The following is a 27,957-nucleotide window of genomic DNA, read 5'->3' as shown; positions in this document are numbered from 1 at the left end:
ACTGAGTCTTATAAAACTAATAAAATTTTTGTTAACTGAATTACAGATGAATTTAAATAAAAAGGTTTCAGAAACTGGAATAAGTTTAAATGAAAGCAATAAAAACGAACTGTAAATAAATAAATAAATAAAAATGTAATCTAAACAGTTATATACAAAAAAGCAATACAATTTTTTTATAAAAAAATTGAATTTTTATTTAAAAATGTAAAACAATATATATTTTATTTCAACTCACTCCAAAGCATTTTCAGTAGCTTTACTAGGTCATGACAGGAGTCATTTTATCGTTTTGCATCACAGACGTATATTGTAACTGCATTACTGTAAACATGAATTTGGTCTGTTTTTACAAACTGAGCAACAGGTTGAATGATTTTCTGTGATAATGTCAGCATGTCATCAGTCAGTTTGAGGTTTGTGTGTGAAACTCACGGCACTAGGACTTCCTGTATGTTGTTCCAGACAGCCTTTCCTGTCATGATGATTGACAGCTGTGTGGTCAGTTCAGTCAGACAGCCGCCAGGATCACACTGAACACAACAATTTACATGTTACATTCAGGGAACACAGTTTTATAGTCAATTCATGCCAATTTGTGCCTGTAGTACCTCTTGATTTCACAGAGCAGCCTCACCTCCTCATTGCGGAAAAGCACCAAACCAGTAGACGGGCTTTCCCGGATATCCCACCCACCTTCCCTTTGAAGAAAGCGATGTAGAAGCAGGACGAGTAATAGTTCACAAACTGAAAGAGGAACATCTTCAGCGTCAGGCTGTTCTCGTACTCTGTTTTGGTCCGTGGGAAGCTCTGCAGCACACAGAATGAAGTTTTTTTTTTTCTAAAACTGGGGTGAGTTAAATCATAAAAATGACAAACTGCAGTAAATAAATAAATTGTTTTAAAATAATGAAATATTTTATTTGTTTACCTGCATGACATGAGACCTTTAACTGATATGAGAGAATTGTGAACATACAAATAAGGGCTTTTTATTGTTTATAACATTTTTAATAAAACTTAAATGTAAAAAAAAAATAAAAATAAATTAAGTTTAAGATGAAGTAATAAAATTACTAACTGGAAATAAAAAAAACTAAATAAACATAATTAAAAGCTCAAATTAAAAACTACTGAAATAAAAATGTAACCTAAATGCTAATATTTAAATAATAAAAATAAGATGTAATTACTAGAAATATATTAAAATAAATTAATGGCAATGAAATTAAAATTACAATAAATAAATTATTTAAAAAAGAACATGCAAAAACGAAAACAAAAAATAACTTTTTTGACAATTTGTTTGTTTAAAATAAAGTTGAAATAAAAGAAAAAGACAAAAAAAATATTAGAAATGTTGCCTTGATAGAATGATGAGGATGATGGAATTAAAAAAAAATATATATTTTTTACTTTTATTATATAAAAAATCATTATGTAAATAATAAGTATACAAGTAGTACTAAAATAACACTGATGTCAGCATATTGCTTAATTAATGAAATATTAATTATTACCTAAACAATATTATCACTCAGAGGGATTCAGCTGAAAAAAAACTGATGGGAATCATTAGTCTAAAAAAATCACCAAACTGTTACGAGGGAAAGGGTTTACTTACCGAAGTCTGTGATCCAGATGGCCACTTTCTCGTAGACGTTATTGAGAATCATGATGATGATGAAGCTGATGATGGAGGACGTGATGGACGTGGCCATCTGAGGGGTGACATACTCTTTGAACGGCTCCAGCTCCTTGTTGTTCAGTTCAATGTGCATGTTCGAAGAGAAAGTGATAAACATGGCCAGACGATACACGATCACGCCGACCACCGACGCTATGATCAACAGAACCTATAACAAAAACATCAGAAAGAAACACGATACATTCAATATCTCAAATCTACTAGATTCTAGATTAGAATTCAAAAACAATATTTTAAAAGTAAAAAAAAATTTTAGGACCTCAAATTCTGTGTTTTCAATTTAAAAAATTTCTGGATTACATTTTTATAATTTAAGTTAATTTTAATAATCAAAAATCTTTTATTACTTTTTTGCTGTTGTGTATTTTTTATTTTTGTTTATAAATTATTTATTTTTCTGGTAATTAAATGATGACATGAAACATCTAATTTTCCTATTAATTAAATGAAAATTAAACAAACTCTGCATTTTTGGAGGCAAACAAAATGCTGAACAACAGATATTTAATTCTAAAATAAGATCTTATGGATGAATAATTATGTGATTATAATATGGAAATCAGTACTCTATTATTATTTCATTTTTTAGATGCCTTTTTAAATATTTAATTATATGTATGAAAGAGAAAGCACAATATTAATATTACCCAGAATAACACAGTGCTGATGCCACACGACACTCTCATGCATTTCCCGCAGGCTGTGTGCGGCACCTTCTCTTTCTCCTGTACAAAAACAAACACAAAAGCTCTTTGTTAATGTCAACAACCTGAAAACAATGAATGCATCTGAACAGAGGCGCTGCGTATAGCGAAACTCATACCCGTGTAACAGGGTTCTCTCTCTCATAGATGCATTTGGCCTCGTATTCGGGTCGAGGCTGTTCCTCCTGCTGAAGAAACTCCACCGTGTCCCAGTCGTGCTCCAGTTCGGCCTGATAGCGCTTCCAGAACTCCAGAAACAGAGTCACTGTCAAACACCAAACACGTTGAATACAAAATAGTAAGATTCACTCAATGATACTGCAATACAAAATGACAGTAATAACACTAAGGTACAATTGGTAAACTGTAAATTAATGCATTAAAAGGGTCATGAACTGCATCTGTACTGATCTCTGAGGTCCACTTATAATGTTATCAAGATTTTAACATCAGAACGAATGCTCTTGGAAGTAAACTCCCACTGATATGACTGGCTAATAGCCGTGTGTGTTCGACAGTGACAATCCTCACAGATTGATGCTGCTGTGACTTAGGTTAAAAATGCATTAACTCAATACATATCAAACGATCTGTAAGAAGAGCCAAAGCAACAGTGATCACGTAATGAAAACAGTTACTTGTGTGTTGCAACATTATAGAAACGTCTTTTAGTTTCTGTCTTTCTGAAAATCTCCCATTGAACTGTGCTTTGTTTGTAAACTAATCTGTGGTAAAATGAAGAAAACAAAGGACTGAGTTTTACTGACAAGGTCTTTCCACAACTTGGAACTGAACAGCACCTTATTGTTCTTCAGAGCATCTTTATCGTTTGGTTTCTGCAGAGACCTGTGCGTTCACATCACATTATTACACTACATGCACGAATCAGTGGGTGGGGCTAAACAAGCAGCGACGTAAAATAGGTGGGCGGAGCTAAACAGGCAGCGACGTAGAACCAGTGGGCGGGGCTATACAGGCAGTGATGTAGAAGCAGGTGTTGATCTTCTGCAGAGGCGGTGCTTATCCACACTATTACATCATAGAGTAGAACATTCCACAAGCTGCTGTTTGGGCAGACTGCCTTCAATATAAGCTGTCTTTAGACTAACGATTAAGTTTTGAGGATGTTTTTATAATACAATGACCTCTTATATGTTAAAAGATCGAGGGAAATTTGGTTTCTCAGTTCATGAACCCTCTAACAATAAACAATGCATTTGTTACAGTATTCATAAAAATGTAACTAAATATGAAAATAAAAGCTGATTCAAAATAGTAATCCAAACTATAATAGCAGTAATAATAAAAAAGTAAATATGTAATAAATAAACGGTTTAAAATGAAAAATCTAAATAAAATTAAGATTTTAAAATGCTTTATTTATCATTTTTAGGTGTTAAGTGTTAAGAAACTATAGATTTAAATATATTGATATATTTATTAAATATATTTGATAAGTTTTTAAATGTTCTACTTTTGTTTTCATTTTAGTTAAAAGTTTTATTTAGTTTTATTTTTATATTTCACATTTTCATTTTAGTTTGTTTTTGTCATTTTTAGAAGTTTTTCATATACACATATTAATATAATATATTTTTAATATAATATAATTTTATTTTAGTTTTAGTTTTATGTCTTAATTCGTGTTAACTAATGAAGGTAAATAATGTTAACAAACATAAGTTGTAAAGTGTTACCAATGAAACATATAGCATTCAAAAACAATAAAAGCTCTGTTGAAACTCCAAACATACTTATGCAATGCAACTAAACTTCTAACAAACATGACTAATCATGCTGCAATCTGGTTCTAAGCCAGAATAAGCTGCAATGTGGAGCAGGATTTCTGCCAGCAGACAAAGGTTTAGCAACATTAGCAGATGGGATCATGTGACCAGCGTATGACATCACTCACCCCAAACAGACATGAAGATTGCAAACACTAATGTCCCATAGTTATCGAATACACATAGTCTCTGTGGAGGAAAACCAATGCAGAAACACATTCTCAGCTTCAGAGCATTTCGCAAACAAAACAAACATCGTTAAATCTTAGATCAGACTCCAAATCCCACAATCCTCCAGTGGAGAGGCTGTGGGTTTGTGTGTGTTTGACTCACTTTAGACGACTCGCACGTGGTGTTCAGCCTCCAGTACGGACAGATTTTATCACACTGCGGACACATAATGATTTCTCCACCAATCTGAGGGTCACACACCTCTTTGCTGCCGAAAAAGTGTCATAATCAGTCAATTACAGAAGTGTTTCACAAGTAAGATTGCAGCAATTGAGGAAAAATATATATTTTTTATATTTTTATTCAAGTTTGTTTGTAGAGTTGAACAATTTGCTATGTATTTGTATGTAAAAAGACCCTATTTATAACTATGATATTAATATTATTTGGAAATGTTATTATGAATGTATTTCATAATAATGTTTTTCTTCCTACTAACCACAGTTCTGTACTGTTAGCGGCATTCTGTATTTAAATATATTTTAATACACTTTAATATAATACTTTTTTTCCTATATTTATTTATTTAATTAATTAATTTAAAGTTTTACCATTTAGGTTCATCAGATTTTTGTATTTATTTATTGTAATTTATTTCATTTTGGCCAAAATTTTGTTTATATATCAATATGGCTTTAAAATAACAGAAACAGCAAACATATTTATAATTTATTTTAAGTAATAATATTAACAATACTGTTATTTTCACTGAACAGAAATAACTAAAAACTAAATCATTCATATTTCACTTTAATTTTAATAATTTTTAATAATTAATATTTCACTTTAAGTAAAAAAAAAAAAAAAGAAGTTAGACGATCTTCATCACACTGCAGTGATACTGTACTGTTAGTATTATGAAGTATTATTTATTTATTTTAATCCAATTTTATGTCATTAAATTTTATTTTCCATTTTATTTTTTATGTTCTGGCCAATTTGCAATATGTATATAAAATAATAATAATGGTAAAATTACTACTACTAGTAATAACAATAATTATTATTCTTACCATTATTACTAAATGAAAATGTAAAAAAAAAATAATATTATAATTTTTTACTTGAGGGAGAAAAAAAAGGTCTGATATACCTCCATGTGTTGCTCTCTCTGGTCCCGTATCCATATATAAAACAACAGAATCCGACTGCCGCAGCTAGAGCCAACATGAAGGTGTAGAAACCCAACCAGGCGAAATAAATGCCAACCTTCTCACCAAAATACTTCCTGAAAGCAGAGGAGCATATTAACAAGCGCAAGAAAACCCAGAAACGGCATAAACGCATCAGCAGAAAGCCACAGAAACACACCTGATCAGATCCAGCGGCTGCATCTTGTAGAAGCTCTTGGGATGAGCCCACTCATTATACAGCAGAAACCGCTCATTAGGGCAGTGGGGCTCTTTAGATTTCACATTAAATCTGCACTGTTACACAAAAACAAAGCAGATCAACACTCATGCATCACTTCAGCTGCTCTACATAAACTACATTCAGTTTAAATGCAGAACAGTGACAACGGCAAAAAATTTAAAATGTTAAAAAGCTTCCGAAAGTGAAATTCGGGAAAAGGTGCTTTTCATTAGAACTTTTTATTTTCCTTAAAAAGAAAATACCCGGATATCTTATTGTATGGCGATTGTAGACTCACTGATCAACTGATTGATAAACACTTCAAAGACATTTATCATAATAATCATGAAAAGCATGCAAAATTTCATAATGGGTCTTGTTCTTAACACATTTAGCTGATGTATATCACATTTTATTCCATTATCTGGAGCGATAAGAAGAGAAATCCAAAATCCCCTCTTTAAAAACCTTTAATATGTTTTATGTAAATATCACTGCTCAGATTCCTGGTCTGGAAATCAATGCAGATAAGTACATATTTAATTACATAATGCCTCATTTGTATATGTAAACATAACATTTCAGAAAAGCTGCAATTCCAAACAATTGTCTTAATATACTGTGATCAGTGGTAATCAGGGCTATTATAGTCGACCAAAAAGAAAACTAAAACCATTAAATAAATAAAAAATATTTGGACCTTAAATAATATAAGCAAAGCATTAACTGAAATTATGTACATCACCAAGGTATAATTTCTTGATATTTTAGAATAACTAAAACTATATATATTTTATAAATATATATATAAAGAGAGAGAGAGAGAGAGATAAAATGATTATAACAAAATAAAAAATAAAAAATAAAATAATAAACTGAATAGTCATATTTTATTTAAAAACTTTTTTTTTTAATTTCAGATTTACTTTTTACTTAAAGCTGCGGTAGGGAACTTTTGACGCTCTAGCGGTTAATAAACAGAACTGCTTGCATCTTGTGGAAGAACATCGTAGCCGGAACTACTTCTCTCTGTTTATGTCTATGAAGAATCACAAAGGTACTGGGTTACTCCGCCGCGGTACCCCCGAAGCAATCTAAAATAGTCCGAATATAAACACTTATTATAGGTGTACCCTAGTGATTCAGGACAAGCAAAAAACACGGTTTGGAAAATGGATTCATGGTGTACTCGCTTATTATGTTCATTTTTCTACATTTTGAACACAAACAAAGTTACGGACCGCAGCTCTGATTGGTTGTTTTTTACCGGGAGCGCATGAATTTCTACAAATGGCAATAGGACACTGGGAGGAGCCAGAGGAGCTTGATTTTTTCACAGATTATCTGTCTCATATTCTACTGTCAGGACATAATGACAGGTTTAATAAATATGTAAAAAATATTTTTTTACAAAAGTTCCCTACAGCACCTTTAACTTGTTATTTTGTGCTTTTGACATTTTTATTCATGTACTAGTGTGTTTTCTTTTTCTTTAGTTTCAACATTTCATGTTTTCATTTAGTTTAACCAGCACACGGATGGTACTTACATCATGTAATGGATACGCAGCCTTATACACGGCTCCATCCAGCAGCTTACTGATGCCAAACTTCTTCACGTTTCCTCTGACTTCATACGGCGCTCGGGTGAGGATGTAGTACGCCTGCAACCCACGGCATGTCCGTAAAACACAGGTGAACACTGAGACACACAGAGACTCTGAGATGTTCAACGTACCATTCTGCTCCTCACGGCCGGCGTGAAGAACTGCTCCCTGTCCTTCACATAAAAACACTTCAGCTGATCCTTCCTGAAAGGAGCTGTGAAGAAGTCGGGCTCCTTGGCGATGACGTCCTCGCTGGGGTAGAAGTGGCGCGTGAAGCAGTTGTACGTTGACGACTGCGGGGCCAGATCGTTGGGCTGGATGGGCAGTTTGATGTGCATGACTTCAGCATAAGTGCACAAAACCTCAAAAGGCATGTGTACTTTCACATAGATAAGCTTCTCATCCACTACCTACAAAACACATGGAGGAAATCTCCCATCAGCGCTACAGGTAAACAATAACATTCCTGCAGATCACATCAACAGGTTCAGACAGGACACGCAGTAGTCCATATATACGGGTATAACTGATATAAACCAGGCATGAAGAATGCAGAAACATAATGAAAAACATTTCTATAGCAAGTCCTATTTAAATTACTTACGGATTGTGCCGCTTCCAATTCCACACCCATATTCATCAGGCTTCCTTCGAAAAACTCTCGGCGTCTTTTCTAGAGAATAATTTAGAGAATAAGAGGGAATGTAGATAAAACTGACTGTGAGGAGTATACATGACATTGTTGTTGCACAGGTCGATTGTTTCGCTTCATAAGACTTCAGTATATTACCTGAAGTCACAGGGATACATTTTGTGTTACCTGTATCTGTTTTTTGGACTTTCAAAGTGTCGGTACCCATTGACTTGCATTTTATGAATCATCAAGGTGCACAGTTTCAACTAAAAATCTTCTTTACTGTTCTATTGAAGACAAATGGCATCCACATCTTGGATGGCCTGAGAGTGAGTATATTAACAGCAAATGTACATTTTTAGGTGAACTATACCTTTAAGGAAACAGTTCCATGGGGGTTGGTGATTGAGGAATTGAGAATAATGCATGTGAACATCACACCTACACATTTGAGCATCTCTCACATAAATATCTGAACTTTATAAATTCAAAAGAGAAAATATGGACAAAATATCACTCAGAAATTCTTTGACAAGTTTCAAGATTTGTATCTAGTTAAGGCTGCTTAAAATCTACTTTCTAAATGCATATTACAGATATTATGAACTTTATTATTCAGAATGACAGTAGCCTTTTACTTCCTTAGTATGGGAGAAAAAAATGCAAGTCATTGTCTACCAACATTCTTTAAAGTATCTTCTTTGGTAAAATATCTGCTTTTGTGTATCTCTTGAGCTATGCCTTTAAGGTAATTTCTCAGATCACTAGCAGAGGGCTGGAAGTTTTTGTTAAACAACAGCTGAAGTAAATGATTGTGTCAAAGTGACATTGACTTACTCTTCTCTTCACAAATGAGGCTTTCTTCTCAGATGCATTTTTAGACTCATCCTCATAGACCAAAACAAAGTCAATTCTTCTCTTTCCATCGTTGAAAAATAGTGAATCAGGGTTACCGTTGAATTCAGCCTGCGAACAGAGAACTGATGTTACAGAAAGCTCAAAATCACCTCCATTAAGTGATGCAAAATAACTAAAATGTTATAGAAGTTCCTTAATAAATAGCTTTGAGCTACTGAAATAATTCAGATAAATGCTCCACTTATAAAACATGATATTTGTGAATTTGTGATATTGTCACAGCAATGTGTGTGTGTGTGTGTTTTGTCTAAAAATATTTTGTTTATCAAGGTGGATTGAAAAGAAACAAACCCGTTCCACTTTTGGCACAGCTTGACCTTTTGGCATAGATTTGTATGTTGGCAGCTCTTCAGAATAAACTGAAAAAAAAAACCAAGGTAACATTCAAAAGCCAATACATGTGAGTTACAGTGAATGGGTGCCGTCAGAATGACAAAAAAAAAAAAAAAACAACTGCAGCTTTTAGCTTCACAAGACGTTAACTAATAGACTGGAGTGGTGTGGATTACTTGTGGATTATTGTGATATTTTTATCAGCTGTTCGTCATTCTGACGGCACCCATTCACTACAGAGGATCCAATGGTGAGTTATATATGCTAATGTAATCTCAGTCTCATCTCATGTTGGATGAGTTGAGCGTTAGGACATTTCTTTAGATTCAACGCTAATGACATGAAGTACCAAACATTCTCATACTCATACTAAACTATTTCACACACAGCATGTGACCACTTTGGAATTCTCTCATTTAATGTTTACTCACAGCAAAGGGAAACCCCATCCAAAACAAACCAGCCAGAGAGCAAAGCATAATGGGGGAAAAAAAAGAACTCAAATCAGATGTTGCTTGGCTGAGCAGAAAAAGACTACAGCAAGGGCCTGAAAACATCCTGTAAAAGGAAAACTCATCCGTCCAGGAACATCTGACTGACTTCATGAATAACACACCTCCACAACAGACGCCCATTCCAGCACGGGAAATAAAACTATCCATAAAACACCCTCAGTGTATTTCAGACTTCTCTGTTTCAGACACGTGTGTATTTGTGAATAGTGTTTATCTAGGCCATATATTATATATTAATAACAACTGTTATAACTAAAAACGTAATGAAAATATCATGTAATAATTTTGTCATGATGTTTGCAGCATGTTTATCCAGTTAAGCAACAGAATCAAAAGTGGAACAAATTAATTAAACATCTTCCATGCTGGACGTCCATGTAACGTTTTTTTAAAGTTACTTGTTTTTGAACGTTCTAAGAAAATTCAAAAGTAACATTCCCATAAAGTTTGCAAAATGACGCAATGGAACGTTCTCTCTGCGTTCACATAACCCAGAATAACTTGTTGGAACGGTTTTAAAAATAACGTTTAAAATTAATGAGAAAATTTAAAAAACAACGTTTTAAGCAATATCAGGAAAGCGTTCCAAGAGAATATTTTTATGTTAGCAGGGTAAGCATTACAGTAGACACATAACAAAATACACACACTGAACACCAGCATGCAAATAAGTATAACAGAAAATAACACTAAGATCAGTTAGGAGAGATGGTGAGATACACAACGGATCGTGTTGCATCGTTTAGCGTCTTTCATGTGCGAATATATTCAAGTACTTTCATCTGTATTCCATGTTTATGGTAAATCATTTTGGACACATTATTTACGTGTTATTATCTCTAAAATATGACTTCTAGTAAGCTCAACAGACCTGCTGCAGCGAAAAAGAAAGTAAACTGCCCTCTTTTTTCGGAGTCTTGTAACAGACCAAGCTATAAAGATACAAAAATAGATAAATAACAAGGAAAATATGCTGAAACTCACCCATATCTGTCAATAAATTCATCTCCACGTCTCCGTTTTCCGTTTCTGAGTCCAGCTCAAGAATGTCATTGTCTTCTGCTTCACTCATCTCTGCGACTTTAAACTCGTCACAAACTTATTGAGAAATCAACGCAGCAGGTAACAGATGATCACAGGAGAATATACAGCAGAGACACGCACCAGAAACACACATTAGAAATCACAGAGAGAGAGAGAAAGAACCAAGTGCGTGAAGTTTCTCTGCCAGTCTGAACTTGCTGAAAGTAGGTGGGGTCGGAAGAAGGTTTCGGGGTATATGCATTGCAAAAAAAAAGGTGGTTGTTCTTGATATGTTCTAGTTTCCGCTTTTGCAATAATATCTCGCTATCATATTTGACTTCTGGTTTGCGCATGGTTCTTGTCTTTGTAATGTAGCATCTTTTTACACTTGGTATTGGGTATATCAAGTCATAGAATATCTTTTTCTGTCACTATTAATTTCGCTCTGTTTAAACTAACCACTCTTTATACTGTTTGAGCAAATTATTAACTTGAAAACACAGCACTAGGAACCATTTCTGGGTCTTCGCTCTCTCACGGAGGGATTTGAGTAACTGACGTGTGCATAGACCTGCTTTTTTTGCGACTTTCAATAATTTTCAAAAAAGAATCCCCATCAGATGTTCTTTTATACTTAAAATGTGCATGTTTAATAAAATATAACATTTTATTTGGTTAAACTAATGGTGATCCTAGCACGCAAAAGCGTCAGTATGTGTCTATATACAATAACACCATATTCAAATATCACGAAATAGAGCAAAGGGATACATACTACTACCCTGAAAAACATTTTACATGGAGATAAAAATTATAATAAAACCTAAAGGTTCTCTATAGTTTTGTAGATAGTTGATTATGAAAAGGTATGGTTAAATATATTTAATTTATCCCATTACTATTATAAAAAGCCATTTAAATTACATCGTCTTACGAAAATATTTTTTTACTCTCTTTAAGCAGATAAAATAACACTTTGGTGCCCTCTGGTGGTAAGTGTTACTTACTGTAATGGTACAATCGAAGTGCAGTTTTCTGTTCCGTCCACCAGGAGGCAGAGGCGGCTTCAGTTTCAGCCAAGAGGCCTTCAAATAATTGACAACATGATAAAGGGGTGGCCTATTAGTAAATGGTTATGAAGATGGAATTCACAGGCCATAGACTTTGACTTGAATAGAGCGTTTAAGATTAATTGTAATTTAATAATAATAGTTTCTGGTTTTGCACCCCTTGAAATATATTTAAAAAAGTTGGTGTAACTGAAAGCTCAGTATAAAAACTCTAAAATAATCAGACTTTCATAGACAAGTTATTTTATCTGGGAAGAATGGTGTGAGAGATATCTGTTGTCAGTTTATTAGATAAGGTAATTTTATGAATCACAAGACTTCAAGTTTGATTTAAAATGTAAAAAACAAAACTTCCTTTGCTTCTGTAAACAAACTCGCAAGACTAGCATATCTCACAGGTGTGAACTGTGCATATGTCCTACGTCATCCGCTGGAACCGCTTGCACATATGACAGTCAGAAGAATAAAAATATGGATATTTTTCTAACAAAAATGCATCGATTCGCTACAGGAAGCCTTTATTCAGCCCCAGAGCTGTGTGGGGCATGTTTTATTATGGATGTATGCACTTTATTTGACATCTTGTGGACTGTTGAACATAAGCACCCACCCACTACAATGATAACGCTTGGAAGAGCAAGGATCATCTTTGATATTAATCCGACTGGATTTGTCTGAAAGAAGAAAGTCATTGACAGGATGCCTCAAGGGTGAGAAAAACAAAGGCTATTTTTCATTTATTATTTATTTTTTTGTGGGGGTGAACTAATCCTTTATCTAAATAATAGCAAAATTAATTTGATTGAAAATACCCACAATTAATTTAATGTTATTTATGATTATTTTTTTATTATTATTATTTTTTTATGAAATTATACTCTAAATAAGAAACCAAATCTGCCGGCAGCAGGATGTGCTAAATGTCTTCATTTGATTCGTTCAAATGGCTCAAACAGGAATTTTTGCCCTAATTAATTCACGCATTAATCAAAAAGCTTTTGCCAGCATGATCTAAAAATGATTTGACTCGAATTTGCTGCTAAATTGAGATTGTCCTCTATCTGTGTGCCAAATTGTAAAACTTTCCTGCAAACTGATCTATGGGCTGCCTAGACTCGAGAGAAGAAGAAGAAGAAGATGATGATGAAGAAATGAAAGAAACATAATAAGAACGCCAATGATTACCTATGTACCTTTGGTGCTTGGGCCCTAAATATATTTTTTTTAACTTTCAAGATTTTAACCCAGTTAAGGCTACATTTAAATCACAGTCTATGGTTTAAAAAAGTGCATTTTAATTTTAAAATGCATAACTTTAGCTATGGTTCGACCTGTCATTTACACTATTCCAGGGTTTTTGAAGAAGAGTCTTTTGAAAGCAATGGTGTGGCTGTCCACATTCGCTCTGCATATCCTTGATGACTGCGTAAACAATAACTGTTTACACATTTACATGCATGCCCAGTTTGCATGAACATTATGGAGCTCATAATATGACAAAACTATTTGAACTTGTATTGTATACATTTGAATTATTGATTATTAGGAATACCTGTTAAATTTCTCATTAATGCAATTACCTAATCAACCAATCACATGGCAGTTGCTTCAATGCATTTAGGGTTGTGGTCCTGGTCAAGACAATCTCCTGAACTCCAAGCTGAATGTCAGAATGGGAAAGAAAGGTGATTTAAGCAATTTGAGCGTGGCATGGTTGTTGGTGCCAGGCGGGCCGGTCTGAGTATTTCACAATCTGCTCAGTTACTGGGATTTTCACATACAAACATTTCTAGGGTTTACAAAGAATGGTGTGAAAAGGGAAAAACATCCAGTATGTGTCAGTCCTGTGGGAGAAAATGCCTTGTTGATGAGGACAGAGGAGAATGGGCCGACTGATTCAAGCTGATAGAAGAGCAACTTTGACTGAAATAACCACTCGTTACAACCGAGGTATGCAGCAAAGCATTTGTGAAGCAACAACACACACAACCTTGAGGCGGATGGGCTACAACAGAAGAAAACCCCACCGGGTACCACTCATCTCCGCTACAAATAGGAAAAAGAGGCTACAATTTGCCCAAAGATCACCAAAATTGGACAGTTGAAGACTGGAAAAATGTTGCCTGGTCTGATGAGTCTCTGATGATTTCTGTCGAGACATTCAGATGGTAGAGTCAGAATTTGGCGTAAACAGAAGGAGAACATGGATCCATCATGCCTTGTTACCACTGTTCAGGCTGCTTGTGGTGGTGTAATGGTGTGGGGGATGTTTTCTTGGCACACTTTAGGTCCCTTAGTGCCAATTTGGTATCGTTTAAATGCCACGGCCTCCCTGAGCATTGTTTCTGACCATGTCCATCCCTTTATGACCACCATGTACCCATCCTCCGATGACTACTTCCAGCAGGATAATGCACAGTGTCACAAAGCTTGAAACATTTCAAATTGGTTTCTTGAACATGACAATGAGTTCACTGTACTAAAATGGCCCCCACAGTCACCAGATCTCAACCCAATATGGCATCTTTGGGATGTGGTGGAACAGGAGCTTCGTGCCCTGGATGTGCATCCCACAAATCTCCATCAACTGCATATATATATATTTAATTTGTTCATTCTTTTTTAAGATAAGTGGTTGCAATCAGTTTATTTTAGCTACAATTAAATTAACAAATGTAGTTGACTAAACAATGTTTTTTTGGTAACACTTTACAATAACAGTACATGAATCATCAAATACTAATACCTGAATTAATAATTACTTGACTATGAACTAATGATGAGTTAAGACATGTATTAATCAAGAGCTAATGAAGAACTAACTTAACTATGACATGAGTCATATGAAATACTGCATGAATAACACTACCTTAATTACATGTTAGTTCCTGCATAATAGTTAATGTATTAATTAACACTTTGAGATAAACTACAGTAAACCACACGTTCTAGAAGCAAGATGTATGAAAATGACACAATTTATAAATTTGCCACCAGCTCTGTCACAAACATCAGTGAAAGACAGTGGATTTATTGCAATATTTACGTTTAACCTAACTTATCCAACGCACAATGATGCATTCATAATTAAAAACGACTTTATCATTCGGTTTTGAGTGATTCCACTGCTGTCCTACAATAACATTAAGCAGACGCAATTTTCCAAATTGAAATCAGTTAGCATAGAGATGCTGATTATCACTTTTGTTACGTTATGGTTTGGCTTACTGTCTTTATATCAGACGTTTGTCTGGCTCTTCTTTTGGGCCACTATCGCCACTTCAAATGATCAACTTTGCTCTTACCGTTCAGTTCCTTCTCCGTCCAAATGCAGCCACAGGACCTCTTCTCTTCAACTTATTTACAAACCACAGAAAAGGACCAAATACCTGACTTAGATAAGTTGAATATGTATAGAACATGTGTAATTGATAACTTTTTAAAGATGTGCCCCACATAGACAAATCATGACATAATGATACATCAACAAGTCATGAATTAATGTTACTTTATAAGTAATAAATGATGAGTTAGTAATAATGTGCCCCCCCCAAGTAAAGTCATGACATAATGATACATCAACAAGTCATGAATTAATGTTACTTTATAAGTAATTAATCATGAGTTAGTAATAATGTGCCCCCCCAAGTAAAGTCATGACATAATGATACATCAACAAGTCATGAATTAATGTTACTTTATAAGTAATTAATCATGAGTTAGTAATAATGTGCCCCCCCCCCCCAAGTAAAGTCATGACATAATGATACATCAACAGGTCATGAATTAATGTTACTTTATAAGTAATTAATCATGAGTTAGTAATAATGTGCCCCCCCCCCCCCCAAGTAAAGTCATGACATAATGATACATCAACAGGTCATGAATTAATGTTACTTTATAAGTAATTAATGAGGAGTTAGTAATAACGTGAAATAATCTTATGTTGCACCAAAATATCCAAGATGATAATGATGCATAATGACCAGCACTTAAAAAAATAAAAAATAAAGCACAGAAATGAAAAGGGTAAAACACACCTTTTATTTAACAAAGCTTTTAAATAGTGCACCTTAAATCAAGAGGCATAAGTTGTGTATTACTTGTATGTTACTTTACAAAAAACTCAACATAAAATTTGAAGAGGTTACATACCAATGTTAAAATAAAATCAGGATTTAAAATTGTGTTTGAAGAAATGTTCACTAACCAACAGTAACATTATAAACTTTTTTTTTTTTTTGATGTTTTGCATTAACATACATTTTTTTTTAACAATATTAAAGGGATGCCACACCCAAAAATAAAAATTGTCATTTACTCGCACTCAAGTAGTTCCAAACCTGTAGGAGTTTCTTTCCCCTTCTGTACACAAAGGAAACTATTTGGAAGAATGTTTGCAACCAAGCAGATCTCGTCCCCCATTTACGATCATAGTTTTATTTTCCTACTACGGCAGTAAGTGTTGCCCAAGATCTGCTTGGTTGCAAACATTCTTCCAAATAGTTTCCTTTGTGTACAGAAGGGGAAAGAAACTCCTACAGGTTTGGAACTACTTGAGTGCGAGTAAATGACATTTTTCATTTTTGGGTGAACCATCCCTTTAGGCAACAATATATACCTCACTTCTTTGAGATGTCAAGAATGGCACTGCTCTCTTTCAATTTTTTTATCATGTCTACATTAGGCTGAGCAAGGCACCGTGCAAGACAGCTACCAGCAAATTTTTGGATGCTTTCTCCCTTTTTAAAGGTTGCTCTCATAGCTTTGTACTCCTCAGGATTTGCAATTGCCAACTCAGCAATGGGTGCTTGCATCACAATCGTATTTCTGTCAACATTCATTTTGTTGTAGGCTTCAGCTTTACTTAAACCACCATTTACCAGTTGTAACACTTTGTGGTAGCGTTTGATGGAGTCTTCAGGGGTTCTTACTAGGAAGAAGAAAGAAGAATGTTTTAAGAGTTTGATACAACATGAAGGTGAGTAAATTATATTAATAATGATAATTATTTTGGTTTGTGCTATTGCTTTAAGAAAAGACAAAAAAGAACAAAATGTGGTTACGATAAACTTAACTCTCTTGTAAAACAGGTTGGATCGCTTTCTGTTAAGATCATTTGTGTGTGCTTTATTAAACAGAGTTATTAAAATGAGGATAAACAATGATCACCTTATAGCAGATTACCTTTAAGGTACACAATGTTGCACTTTTTTTGTAAAAAAAACAAACAAATAAAACAAGTACCTACTGTATTAAATCAGCAACTACATCATGAATCCATCTTCCAAACTATGTTTTTTGTCTCATCACTACGGTACATTTATCACTAAAGTTGAGTACTTGTGTTCTGACTACTATAGACAGAGCAGGATGCCAACCTCTGTGGAGGAGCCCAGTACCTGCATGACTCGTCACTGACAAACACAGAACTATCTCTGGTTACAATGTTATTCTACGAGATGCATGCAGTTTTATGAACTGCTAGAGCACCAAAAGTGACATGGTGTACCTTTAAATACCCATAGAGATCACGTTCAGTCCATATTGCCATCATGCTTGCCTACAAGGCCTTACATGGTTCAGCACCAAAATACCTGTCTGAACTTTTAACGGTCTACACCCCTAGACGAAATCTCCACTCTTCTGATTCAGGTTTTTTTTTACTCTTTACGTTCTGTGAGTGATCAGGCTGTTTCTTCTGTGGCTCAAAAACTAATTCTCTTCCCACTGAGATCAGTCATGTGGACTCTTGGTGTTTTTAAATCTTCACTTAAAACTTATTTTTTCAGGCTAGCATACAAGTGAATATTCCGTTTGTTTGTTATTAAATACTTTCTCTTAAATTTGTTTTGCTGTTTCTATTTTGTTAAAAGATATTAAAAGATAAAAAAAGATATTATTTGTTTGTCTTTAGATGCAACCTTTAAAAGGTGCAATATAAAGTTTAACACTTTCTCCAAAAAGCAGATGCGATGAGATATTCTCTGGTTATTCACTTAAAGCCTTGACAATTTTCACTTCTGGATGAACTTTACCTTTTAATACTTTTGATAGAATAAACATACCTCTCCTAAAATCAAACTTCAGTTTCTTGGATTTCTTCTTGTTTTTTCGCTTTTTATCCTTTTTCTTCCTCTTTGCTCTTGGTTCAGATTCTGATGAATCTGAAGATTCTGAGGAGTCTGAAGATTCATCACTGGACTCATTCTCCTGTGATGCAGCAGTAGTGGATGAAGATGCAGTCAGTGCCTGTCTAGGCGAGATAACGGCTTCATGCCTCAGAAGGGCTATGACAAAGAACAAATAAAAAAGGTGTAGAACAAAACCACAGGTAAAGAATACATTTTTTTTAAACCACAGTTAATTTAGAAAGAGATTTTTAATGTCTCAAATGCAAAAAAAGAGGGATGACCTTAACAATAACCTTTAGCAACCAGTCTTTGATAGGGCATTTGTTACTCTAATATCACACTGATTACAGTTTGGCATTGGGGAATAGGGGCTTTCGCACTAGAAGAACCTTTTATAGTTCCTATGACTATTGGCAGGAGTACCCACTTTTTGGCGTGTTCGCACTGCAGGAACGTGGAATGACCCTACTTAAGTGTAGGGTCTAACCCAGCACAACAGGAACTACCAGTGACATAAGTGTAAGCTGATTGGCTGAACTAACTACAAACATGGAAAACAGTGATAGATGGACTTCTCAACCTTGGCTTCAGGATAAAATCCAACGCAAGTTTGAGGTGACCGAGTGAAACATGATTATCTATTTCTGCTCAGCTAGCAACACTGGACATCAAACACACGGTAAACACATACTTTTTCATATACTGACTACTTTATTTGTATATGAGTTCTATCTAATAACATATTAGACAGGACTGTTAAACTGATAGTAAACTAATGAAGAGAATGGGAGTGCCATGTGCTCAGGCTCTGGCTTTCATAGTGCTGTCAAGTGTCACAACAATTACGGCTTGGGTCACTTTGGAGCGCAACTAAGAATACAACTAAGCAAAATGGCCCTTGGGCAGTGGTTTCTGAAACCTGTCCTGGATTACCTCCAGCCCTGTACAATTTATATGTCTCTCTCGTCTATCATACCTGATTCAACTCATCAGCTCAAAGTGGAGTCTGCAAGACCTGAAGTGGATGTGTCACATATAGGGAGAGATACAAAATGTGCGGTGCTAGGGGTACTCCATGGAGAGGTTCGAGAACCACTGCCCTAGACTAGAGGAACATTTAGTTCTAAATAGTGAACATAGTCTGATGAATTCTAGTCCTCCCTGGTGGCTAGCTCCTAAAACCAAATTCCTATAACTACCAAGTGCAAAAGGGGCTAATATCACCCTAAGGGTCCACGGCCTTTCCTGTCTGAAAGCATTTCTAATTAAACACTGCAACATACTGACTGGCAGAATTGTTTTTAAAGCAAGTTCATGACCCTATTACGTACCATCCTCCAATCTTGATCTGAGAAAGTTTTGTCATCGGTCAGAGAGTCAACTTTTTCCTGAAGATGAAGAATCTTCTGCCTTTTGTATCTCGATTGTCTGTTTTGCTTTGTCAAGAGAAATCTGTAAAGTGGGTGCACCTAATAAAAGAGAAATAAAAAATTAGGCCAAATTCAAGATACATAATTTACATTACACATTAACAGACACATTTATGTGAACCAAGTGAAAAAGTATATATCTAAATGAGAAATTTAAATTCATCAATTATAATTTTTTCCCCTGTAATGTTCACATTTTTAAAATCGCATGTCAATGTAGAAAAGGTTAAAAACAAACCTCCAGTTTCACTGGTTTGCTGTACTGCAGGCTGAAGTCCTAAAATGAAAAAAATAAAATAAAAAATAAACACCAACTTAAAATGCAGCATTTGACCAAACAGACAGTTTAAAGGGGTCATATGATGCGATTAAAATGTTCCTTTCTTTTTGGAGTGTTACAAGCTCTTGGTTAGTTTCAAAGACTAAAGTCTCAAATATGAAATTATATTCTTTATAAAAGTTAGGTCAATTACTCCTACCTAAAATGGCTCGTTCTTACATGCCCCCACATGTTTGTGTCACAATGGGAAGATTTGCATACTGCCACCAAAACGTTCATGCAAAAAAAGGCAGAACTTTATTCTCTGTTGCAGCTGCTGTCATGTCTTGGAGATGTGCGTTTTGTTGTGAAAGCGAAACTACTTCGTTTGGTCTTCAAAAAATGGACACAACTAGAAATCATTGGTTAAGTTGTATTTCAACTCTGTTCCAAAACAGTCCAACCCAAATATTCAGATGTGTGCTGTGCATATTGTGGAGGACAAAGAACGTTTCCTGTGAGATTAGCCTACTATGCTGTTGTCTGGTTCTATAAAGTGTGGCAATTACAACTTTGCAAGGACAGTCTGCATGTACGTTTACATATTTAAAGACTGTGCCACTGATGATTCAAACGTGACTTTTGAGCAGTGAAGAGTAGAGCTGGTTTGTTGTTTCTCTGATCACTAATGCAGACAAGGTTTTGTTTTTACGCAGCGCGATACGCAACATGCAAAAATACAGTAAAAGTCATTATAATCAGTAATTATGTCCCCACTGCATGCATGCCCGCCCTTGCAAGGGGTTTATTGTTTTTGTGTTGTCGTGCAGGGACATGGTATCACTGTATGGTGAGGGGCATAACAATTCCATCACACGCTTGAGGTATTCAGCCAATCACATCACACTGAATAGCTGGCCAATCAGAGCACACCTCACTTTTCAGGCCAATGAGCTTTGTTAAAAAAAAAAAAAAAAAAAAAGACTTGTTTCAGAAGGGCATATAGGAGCAACAATAATGTACATTGTGGAAAATAATGTTTTTAACCTTAAACTGCATAAACGCATTGCATTACACCAAATACACAAAATGATGTTCTTTTTAGCAACATCATATGACCCCTTTAAACGGTTTTAACTGTGGCATAAAACAAACATTTCGATCATTCTCAGGAATACTTGAATGGACGCTATGAGCTAAAAAAATAAAAAATAAATAGATGGGTTTTATGTAGTGTATAACATTATAGGTAGTTGGATGGGTAAACTTCAGTGAGCAAGCCCATTACATTTTTATGAAAGCCACATTATTATTTTGTATTTTGCATAAACATAAATGTATTTTTAAAAGCCCTTAAATTTTACTTTGTCTTTATGAAATTGACATGGGTATTTACACATTCACGTATATTTTTTCATGCTAATATTTGTAATGGAAAATAGCTACACATACCACAGTTATTAGGGTAAATCTACTTGTTATTTTAGTTTTACAAAAAAAACAGAAACATTTAGAAAATGTGCAAACACTTTATGCATACGTGGAGTATACTTTTTATACCAAAATACTGTTTGATATATCTGTTTGAATTAACTTCCCACTTCACACATGTACAGTATCAGCAATTGTATTGAATTACTTGCCTTCTGATGAGTTTGATGTATTTTCAGTCTGAACATTCTTGCGTGCAGATACAACTATGGGAGAAGCAAGCATAGTTTCAGCATTAAAAAAAAAAAAAAAAAAAAAAAAACACCTGAAAACAGGGTTGCCAACTCAAACATTTGGCTTTATCTCACATTATTAGGCTAGCCAACTAAATCTCAAAACCGAAGACAACAAAAAAAAAATCTACTGGTAGGATTTTTTCCACCGGCATGTGACATTTTAAACAAGTGGTTCATTCATAAATCTGCAAGATCTTATTTTTTGATCATCATTCTTAATCCGGTCTGGATGTACTCTGACAACAGTGCCATTTTCTCAATTTTTGTTCAAAATTGTTATTTTTTAATGAAACTTGCATTCAGTGTTGATAGAGAATGCACCATTTAGTAGTAGGCCTATCTGTGCTGACTTTTCAATCCCTGTTATGGGCAAAGATTTTATTAAGCTCCTATTTGAAGCTTTTTGAAATGTGTGAAGGCCACTACGAATTAGAAATAGAAACTGTAGACAGACGAGGTTTATGCCGTTTATAGCGTAAATTCTATTGCCACACTGTGCAGAATTTTGCCGCACCTTGCATAATTCAACCAGTAAAATAAGTTATTCAATAGTAAATAACATCAGATATAATATCAGGTAGTTATCTAAATAGCAGGAAACATTAATAAAGTTTCTTTAAAAGTGCATCTAGTAAGTTACAACAAAGTATATTTGAAATTAACAGCATTAGGTTTAAATACATAAAAAGAAAGGCATTGTTTCACAAACATGGCTTAGATTAAGCCATTAGGCCTCATTTAAATCAGGATTTTTAACTACCTTTTATAAACGTGCCTTAGAAATAAAAACATTACTGGTAAGAGAAACAATTGCCCTGAAATATTTAAGATATGTCAGTGCAAGATGTTTTCATTTAAAACAGGTCACACATGCATTTTAGACTGGGTTTAGGCTCAAAACCTTGTCTGTGAAACCGGGACAATGAGTTAAGTTACCAAAATCTCACTCCACCCAGGCAGCCCAAGTTTGCAAGCCTTACAAAAATAACGTTACACCAAACAAAAGACTCTGTTACAAGTAACGTACTTACCATATTCATCTGATCTGTATTTGTTGGTAACTTTCCTCCCACAGCGCGTTGCTTTTCTTTTCTCATCCATCTTGCTCACATGATCTGCTGGTTGGCGCGAAGCGGTGGTTAATGCTCGATTAGCGCCACCCCATCGTCCTCTCGATTAGGGACATGGTTTGGATTGTAATTACTGTAATTCCCCCTCTAACCCTACGTGAAGTTCTGGTGCGTCTTGGATATCTTTACAGTTATCCCAGTTTGTATATACTTCCAAAGACGGTGCAATACCATCAAGTTTTACCTGTGTTAAAATTTTTATTATGTTTAAGCCCCCCTGCATGATTGAAGCAGGTTCTGATATTTGCACCGGAAATGGGCGGGGCAATCTCTGGTTTTTTCGTGCCACCTGACCCGAGATTAATTTATTATTAGCGCTAAGTGTGGTCTTCCTGGTTAGGAGCACGCTCATGGACGTGAATGAAGTCAAGTGTGTTTTGGTAAAGAATAACAGCAATGTTGCATTCAAAATTTTTACTTTTTTCGATTCAGAAGCCCACAACTAACAGGAAACTCAAACTCATTAAATGGCTACAAAGCAAAAGTTACTAGCAAGGAGAGTAAAGTGCTCAAGATGTGGCCATAATATGAGAATGAAGAGAGCTACATCTCGAAATCTCGACGGTTTTCATTGGTGAGTTTAACCGATTTGTTGTTCACATATTGCTGAAATAATTTCTAGGGATGTTATAGGTTAACAAAGAGGAAACAATATTTCTCTAAATAAACAACTTAACATTAACGTTATTCTATCAAGCTACGTAGTTAGAATGGTGTAAAGGCTTGAGATTGATCTGGGGAGATATATATATATATATCTCTCTCTCTCTCGAACAAGCCTATCAACAGACTCGCGCATTAAGTTACTTATTGACATGAGGTTGTTGTGCTGCATGGTAACGAAAGCATATTGGTTTAATTAGGGGTGTGACGACGAGACAGCCAATGTGAAACTGTCGAAATAGACCTTGCTGAATCGTTGTTTATACAGGAATACGATTGCGTGGGTGTTTGAATCTAGATCGCCAATCGCCATCTTTAAGTGATTTAAAGCAGCACTATTTAACTTTATGCGCTCTAACGGTTTAACAAACAGAACTCCCACTGTTGTCCCGCGGAAGAACATTCTAACCGGAGCAACTTCTCTAAGTTTGTCTATGGTGGTCCCACGCAGGTATGTGTTAATGTTACTCCCGCAGCCGGTGACCGACCGAACAGGCTACAATAGTCCAAACATTAAGTGTACCGTAGTGATTTGGGATGAGACACAAACGTTGTTTGGAAGATGATATAAGTGGCCAGATAAAATAAAAATACTAAAGTAAATTAAGACTAAATAATTGTTATGCTCCATTTACACCATTTCAGGCTTAATATTAAATTAATAATTGTTAAAAAAGTAAAAGTGATAAGTAGTAAGCTTTGGCACTTGAAACAAAGACCGCATTAAAGAAAAGACTGCACAAAAAGCTTCTTCCTGCTTTGGCAATGGGCTTTACTTCTGCAGAAGTAGTAAAACGCATTGGCTTTTCATTTTTGGGGAATTTTTTTTCTTTTTACCACTATTTATTAATTCTTAGTCCAGGTAAAATACTGTTGTCTGCATAACCATGTTTTGACATTTATCACCATCACAGGATGTGCAGACATAAAAGTCATCGAGGCAAGAAAACCAGCCGATCAGTGCGAGTCGGGTCTCTCTTCGAGAGATCAAAACTCAGCTTGTCATCTCTGGCTAATATTCATATACAGGTGAGTCATGTTGTCGGACAGCAGAGATGGAATAGTAAAATGTTACAATGTTCCAAGTTTGATTGTTTTAATTTCAACAACTCTGCTTTTCCCATTCTGAGTCAGCAATTGGGTACTTCACGGTTTGCTCAGGGATTGCGGATTAGACAAATTGATATGATGGCAAGATGGCATTGCAAAAAGTTCCAGAACCCTCCTCTAAGATGGCTCGTATCATGAGGAAAGTTTGCCCACTGTGCTATAAAACGATACAGACGAAGACTATGGACAAATGATTGGAAGTGCTCGAGAATTTGCTTGTTCTTGATGAAAGTAACTTCCGTCATAAACGAAAGGTAATTTAGAACCTGTTATGCCAAAATTCACACTGCAGTTGCTCACCACTGTTGTCGTTTGAACGCTTCTATATAATATATATGAATTCTGCTAATAAGAACAGTGTAAAACACACTGATGATTAATGAAGCTGCTGGATTCCATGATATATTAAATCAGGTTGTGTGCATTCTTTCAAAACTGATTAGCTGAAATCAAATCAGTGACCATAATAGGTGAGCGCCAGCCAATGAGATTGTCGTTTGCACATTTAGTTCCGCTCAATAATGGAAAACCTGTCAGTTCTTTTAAAAGCAGGAAAAATCCAAAGGAACTCCGTTTATTTTAACAGGAAAAATAAACACACAAATATCATTTACATGTAATGTGTCAATTCTTCATGTGTACATATGACTTTCGTGCTCTCTGCTTTGTGATGATGACTCGTGCGCCTTTACACTAAAGTTTACGGTACATCAAATACAGGTGTGCTGTGCATCCATTGAGATGACTTGAAAATAGAACCGATCCTGAAACTCTGAAGTGCTCCATCTGAGTGTTCGGCAAGTGAAAATATATTTGTGATAAACCTATACTTGGCCTTCAACTTACTCACTGGCGAGTAAAATCTGAGAGTTTATTAGCCTATTGGCTAATATTATATATCATTTAGTCGCCCAGAGTGAAGATCAGTGGGTGATTTACTCACAATGTAGAGAGTTGTTCAAATGAAAAGCCCCCAATGTTTATGATGGATGGATGGGGATAGATGTACTTTCTTCATCTTCATACTTCTTGGTCTGCCATTTATAAAGCTCCTGCAGATTTTCCTTTAATTTCTCACCTTTTTGTATGTTTAAACATGTTAAATGAACATAATTACATAATATTGTAGTATTTCTCTTTTTAATTAAATATTTAACTTTTTACAGTATGGACGAGGGAGAGCATCAACAACATGGAGGCGAAAAAAATGGGTCTTTGGCATGCTAGGTGTGAGGGATAAATGCAGACACCCAATCTTGCGGCTTGTGAAAAGAAGATCAAGACCTCACCTAATCCCCATAGTTGTAAAACATGTGCGTCCAGGCACTACCATTATTTCAGATGAGTGGAGAGCCTACCGGGGGGCTTTGGCCAATATGGGCTACAAACATTTTACAGTGAACCATTCCCAGTGGTTTGTAGACCCACACAGTGGAGCTCATTCACAACACCTTGAAAGAGCTTGGTTGACATACAAAACAAGTGTATGGAGACTAAGGGGGAACAGGACAGAGAAAATGCTAAAAGAGCACCTCTCTCTCATAGAGTGGACTCATTGGCTTGGTGAAAAAAATAAACGGGGGCCACTTGGGCGCCTAATAAAAGATATTCACCATCAATTTCCTGTTTAGAGGACAACACACTGAACTTTTGATTGTGTTTTATGTAATATTTAAGTAAAATACAAGTTAACTTGTCCTCTTGATTTAAGGTGCACTGATATTTAAAAGCTTTGTTTAATAAAATGTGTATTTTACCTTTTTAATTTCTGTGCTTTAAGTGCTGGGTAATATTTATCTTGAAATAATCATCTTGAATATACTGTTGCAAAATAAGAGTCACCTTTGTAGATGTTAATTGAGATTATTTAGATAATGACTTCACATTACGTAATCATTAACAACTCATAAACTAACATGAATTCATGACTTGTTGATGTATCATTATGTCATGACTTTACTTGGGGGGGCACATTATTACTAACTCATGATTAATTACTTATAAAGTAACATTAATTCATGACTTGTTGATGTATCATTATGTCATGACTTTACTTGGGGGGGCACATTATTACTAACTCATGATTAATTACTTATAAAGTAACATTAATTCATGACTTGTTGATGTATCATTATGTCATGACTTTACTTGGGGGGGCACATTATTACTAACTCATGATTAATTACTTATAAAGTAACATTAATTCATGACTTGTTGATGTATCATTATGTCATGACTTTACTTGGGGGGGCACATTATTACTAACTCATCATTTATTACTTATAAAGTAACATTAATTCATGACTTGTTGATGTATCATTATGTCATGATTTGTCTTTGTGGGGCACATCTTTAAAAAGTTATCAATTACACATGTTCTATACATATTCAACTTATCTAAGTCAGGTATTTGGTCCTTTTCTGTGGTTTGTAAATAAGTTGAAGAGAAGAGGTCCTGTGGCTGCATTTGGATGGAGAAGGAACTGAACGGTAAGAGCAAAGTTGATCATTTGAAGTAGCGATAGTGGCCCAAAAGAAGAGCCAGACAAACGTCTGATATAAAGACAGTAAGCCAAACCATAACGTAACAAAAGTGATAATCAGCATCTCTATGCTAACTGATTTCAATTTGGAAAATTGCGTCTGCTTAATGTTATTGTAGGACAGCAGTGGAATCACTCAAAACCGAATGATAAAGTCGTTTTTAATTATGAATGCATCATTGTGCGTTGGATGAGTTAGGTTAAACGCAAATATTGCAATAAATCCACTGTCTTTCACTGATGTTTGTGACAGAGCTGGTGGCAAATTTATAAATTGTGTCATTTTCATACATCTTGCTTCTAGAACGTGTGGTTTACTGTAGTTTATCTCAAAGTGTTAATTAATACATTAACTATTATGCAGGAACTAACATGTAATTAAGGTAGTGTTATTCATGCAGTATTTCATATGACTCATGTCATAGTTAAGTTAGTTCTTCATTAGCTCTTGATTAATACATGTCTTAACTCATCATTAGTTCATAGTCAAGTAATTATTAATTCAGGTATTAGTATTTGATGATTCATGTACTGTTATTGTAAAGTGTTACCGTTTTTTTTTATTTATTTTTTATTCTTTATGTAGCAAAATAATGTTTGCAACACTTTTACTTAAAATGTTGTATAGTTTTTTCCCAGTGCAGTTTTAGTCACAGTGTCCGGTCAAAAGTTTATGGAAATAAGCTTTGTGAAGATGACTGCATGGCAACAGCTGGTCTTAAATTCTTTAGACAACAACACACACTACACACACCCCTGCTCTAATACAATTCTGACATATAATATCTCAAATATGAAATGCAAAAGTTTAGAAGAAATAAAAGCATGCTTCCTGTACATAGTCTTCTCAAATTCCAGTTTTTATTCAACATATTCCTGATCATTGAGGATTATTATCAACATTAGAACTCAATACTGGATCTCACAAGACAGTGATTTGTTTCAAGCAAATATAAAGAAATGTGAAGAAAGCTTCATACTGATTTGCATAGATTTCTTAGAGTCAAACTACTGTCACTAAAGTTCTGACTAAAGGAGAAGTATTGAATCTCTGATACGAGATAAACTCTCATTTTCAC

At 34.9% G+C, this 27,957-nt stretch overlaps 1 protein-coding gene, 1 long non-coding RNA gene and 1 pseudogene across 2 annotated transcripts; 1 reads left to right on the top strand and 2 right to left on the bottom strand.

Annotated features, from left to right (window-relative positions):
• Positions 1–411: 411 nt before the first annotated feature.
• On the bottom strand, positions 412–11,095 carry LOC113081960 (anoctamin-6-like; annotated as a pseudogene).
• A 5,142-nt stretch (positions 11,096–16,237) lies between these two features.
• LOC113081962 (coiled-coil domain-containing protein 106-like) lies at positions 16,238–18,337 on the bottom strand. Its single transcript, XM_026253857.1, has 3 exons — positions 18,310–18,337; positions 17,951–18,172; positions 16,238–16,815 (listed from the first exon to the last, which is right to left on the bottom strand). Exons 1-3 carry the CDS (start codon positions 18,335–18,337, stop codon positions 16,505–16,507), a joined length of 561 nt encoding a protein of 186 aa, XP_026109642.1. The 3' UTR covers positions 16,238–16,504.
• A 6,215-nt stretch (positions 18,338–24,552) lies between these two features.
• LOC113081963 (uncharacterized) lies at positions 24,553–26,100 on the top strand. The gene is made up of 2 exons (XR_003282388.1): positions 24,553–24,589; positions 25,502–26,100. It is a non-coding gene; the product is annotated as an uncharacterized LOC113081963 (long non-coding RNA).
• The last annotated feature ends 1,857 nt before the right edge of the window (positions 26,101–27,957 follow it).

This window comes from Carassius auratus, unplaced genomic scaffold (genome assembly GCF_003368295.1).
Source record: "Carassius auratus strain Wakin unplaced genomic scaffold, ASM336829v1 scaf_tig00035354, whole genome shotgun sequence".
Classification (NCBI taxonomy): domain Eukaryota; kingdom Metazoa; phylum Chordata; class Actinopteri; order Cypriniformes; family Cyprinidae; genus Carassius; species Carassius auratus.
The sequence above is the reverse complement of the archived record's forward strand: the minus strand, read 5'-3'. Positions and strand labels throughout refer to the sequence as shown.

Coding starts and splice junctions, on each gene's coding strand:
- LOC113081962 (XM_026253857.1), bottom strand. CDS start 18,337: ATGCCCTATCAAAGACTGGTTGCTAAAG. Junction 18,173..18,309: donor TCAAAGACTGGTTGCTAAAG/GTTATTGTTAAG, acceptor TCTTTGTCATAG/CCCTTCTGAGGCATGAAGCC. Junction 16,816..17,950: donor GAAGTTTGATTTTAGGAGAG/GTATGTTTATTC, acceptor TCTTCTTCCTAG/TAAGAACCCCTGAAGACTCC.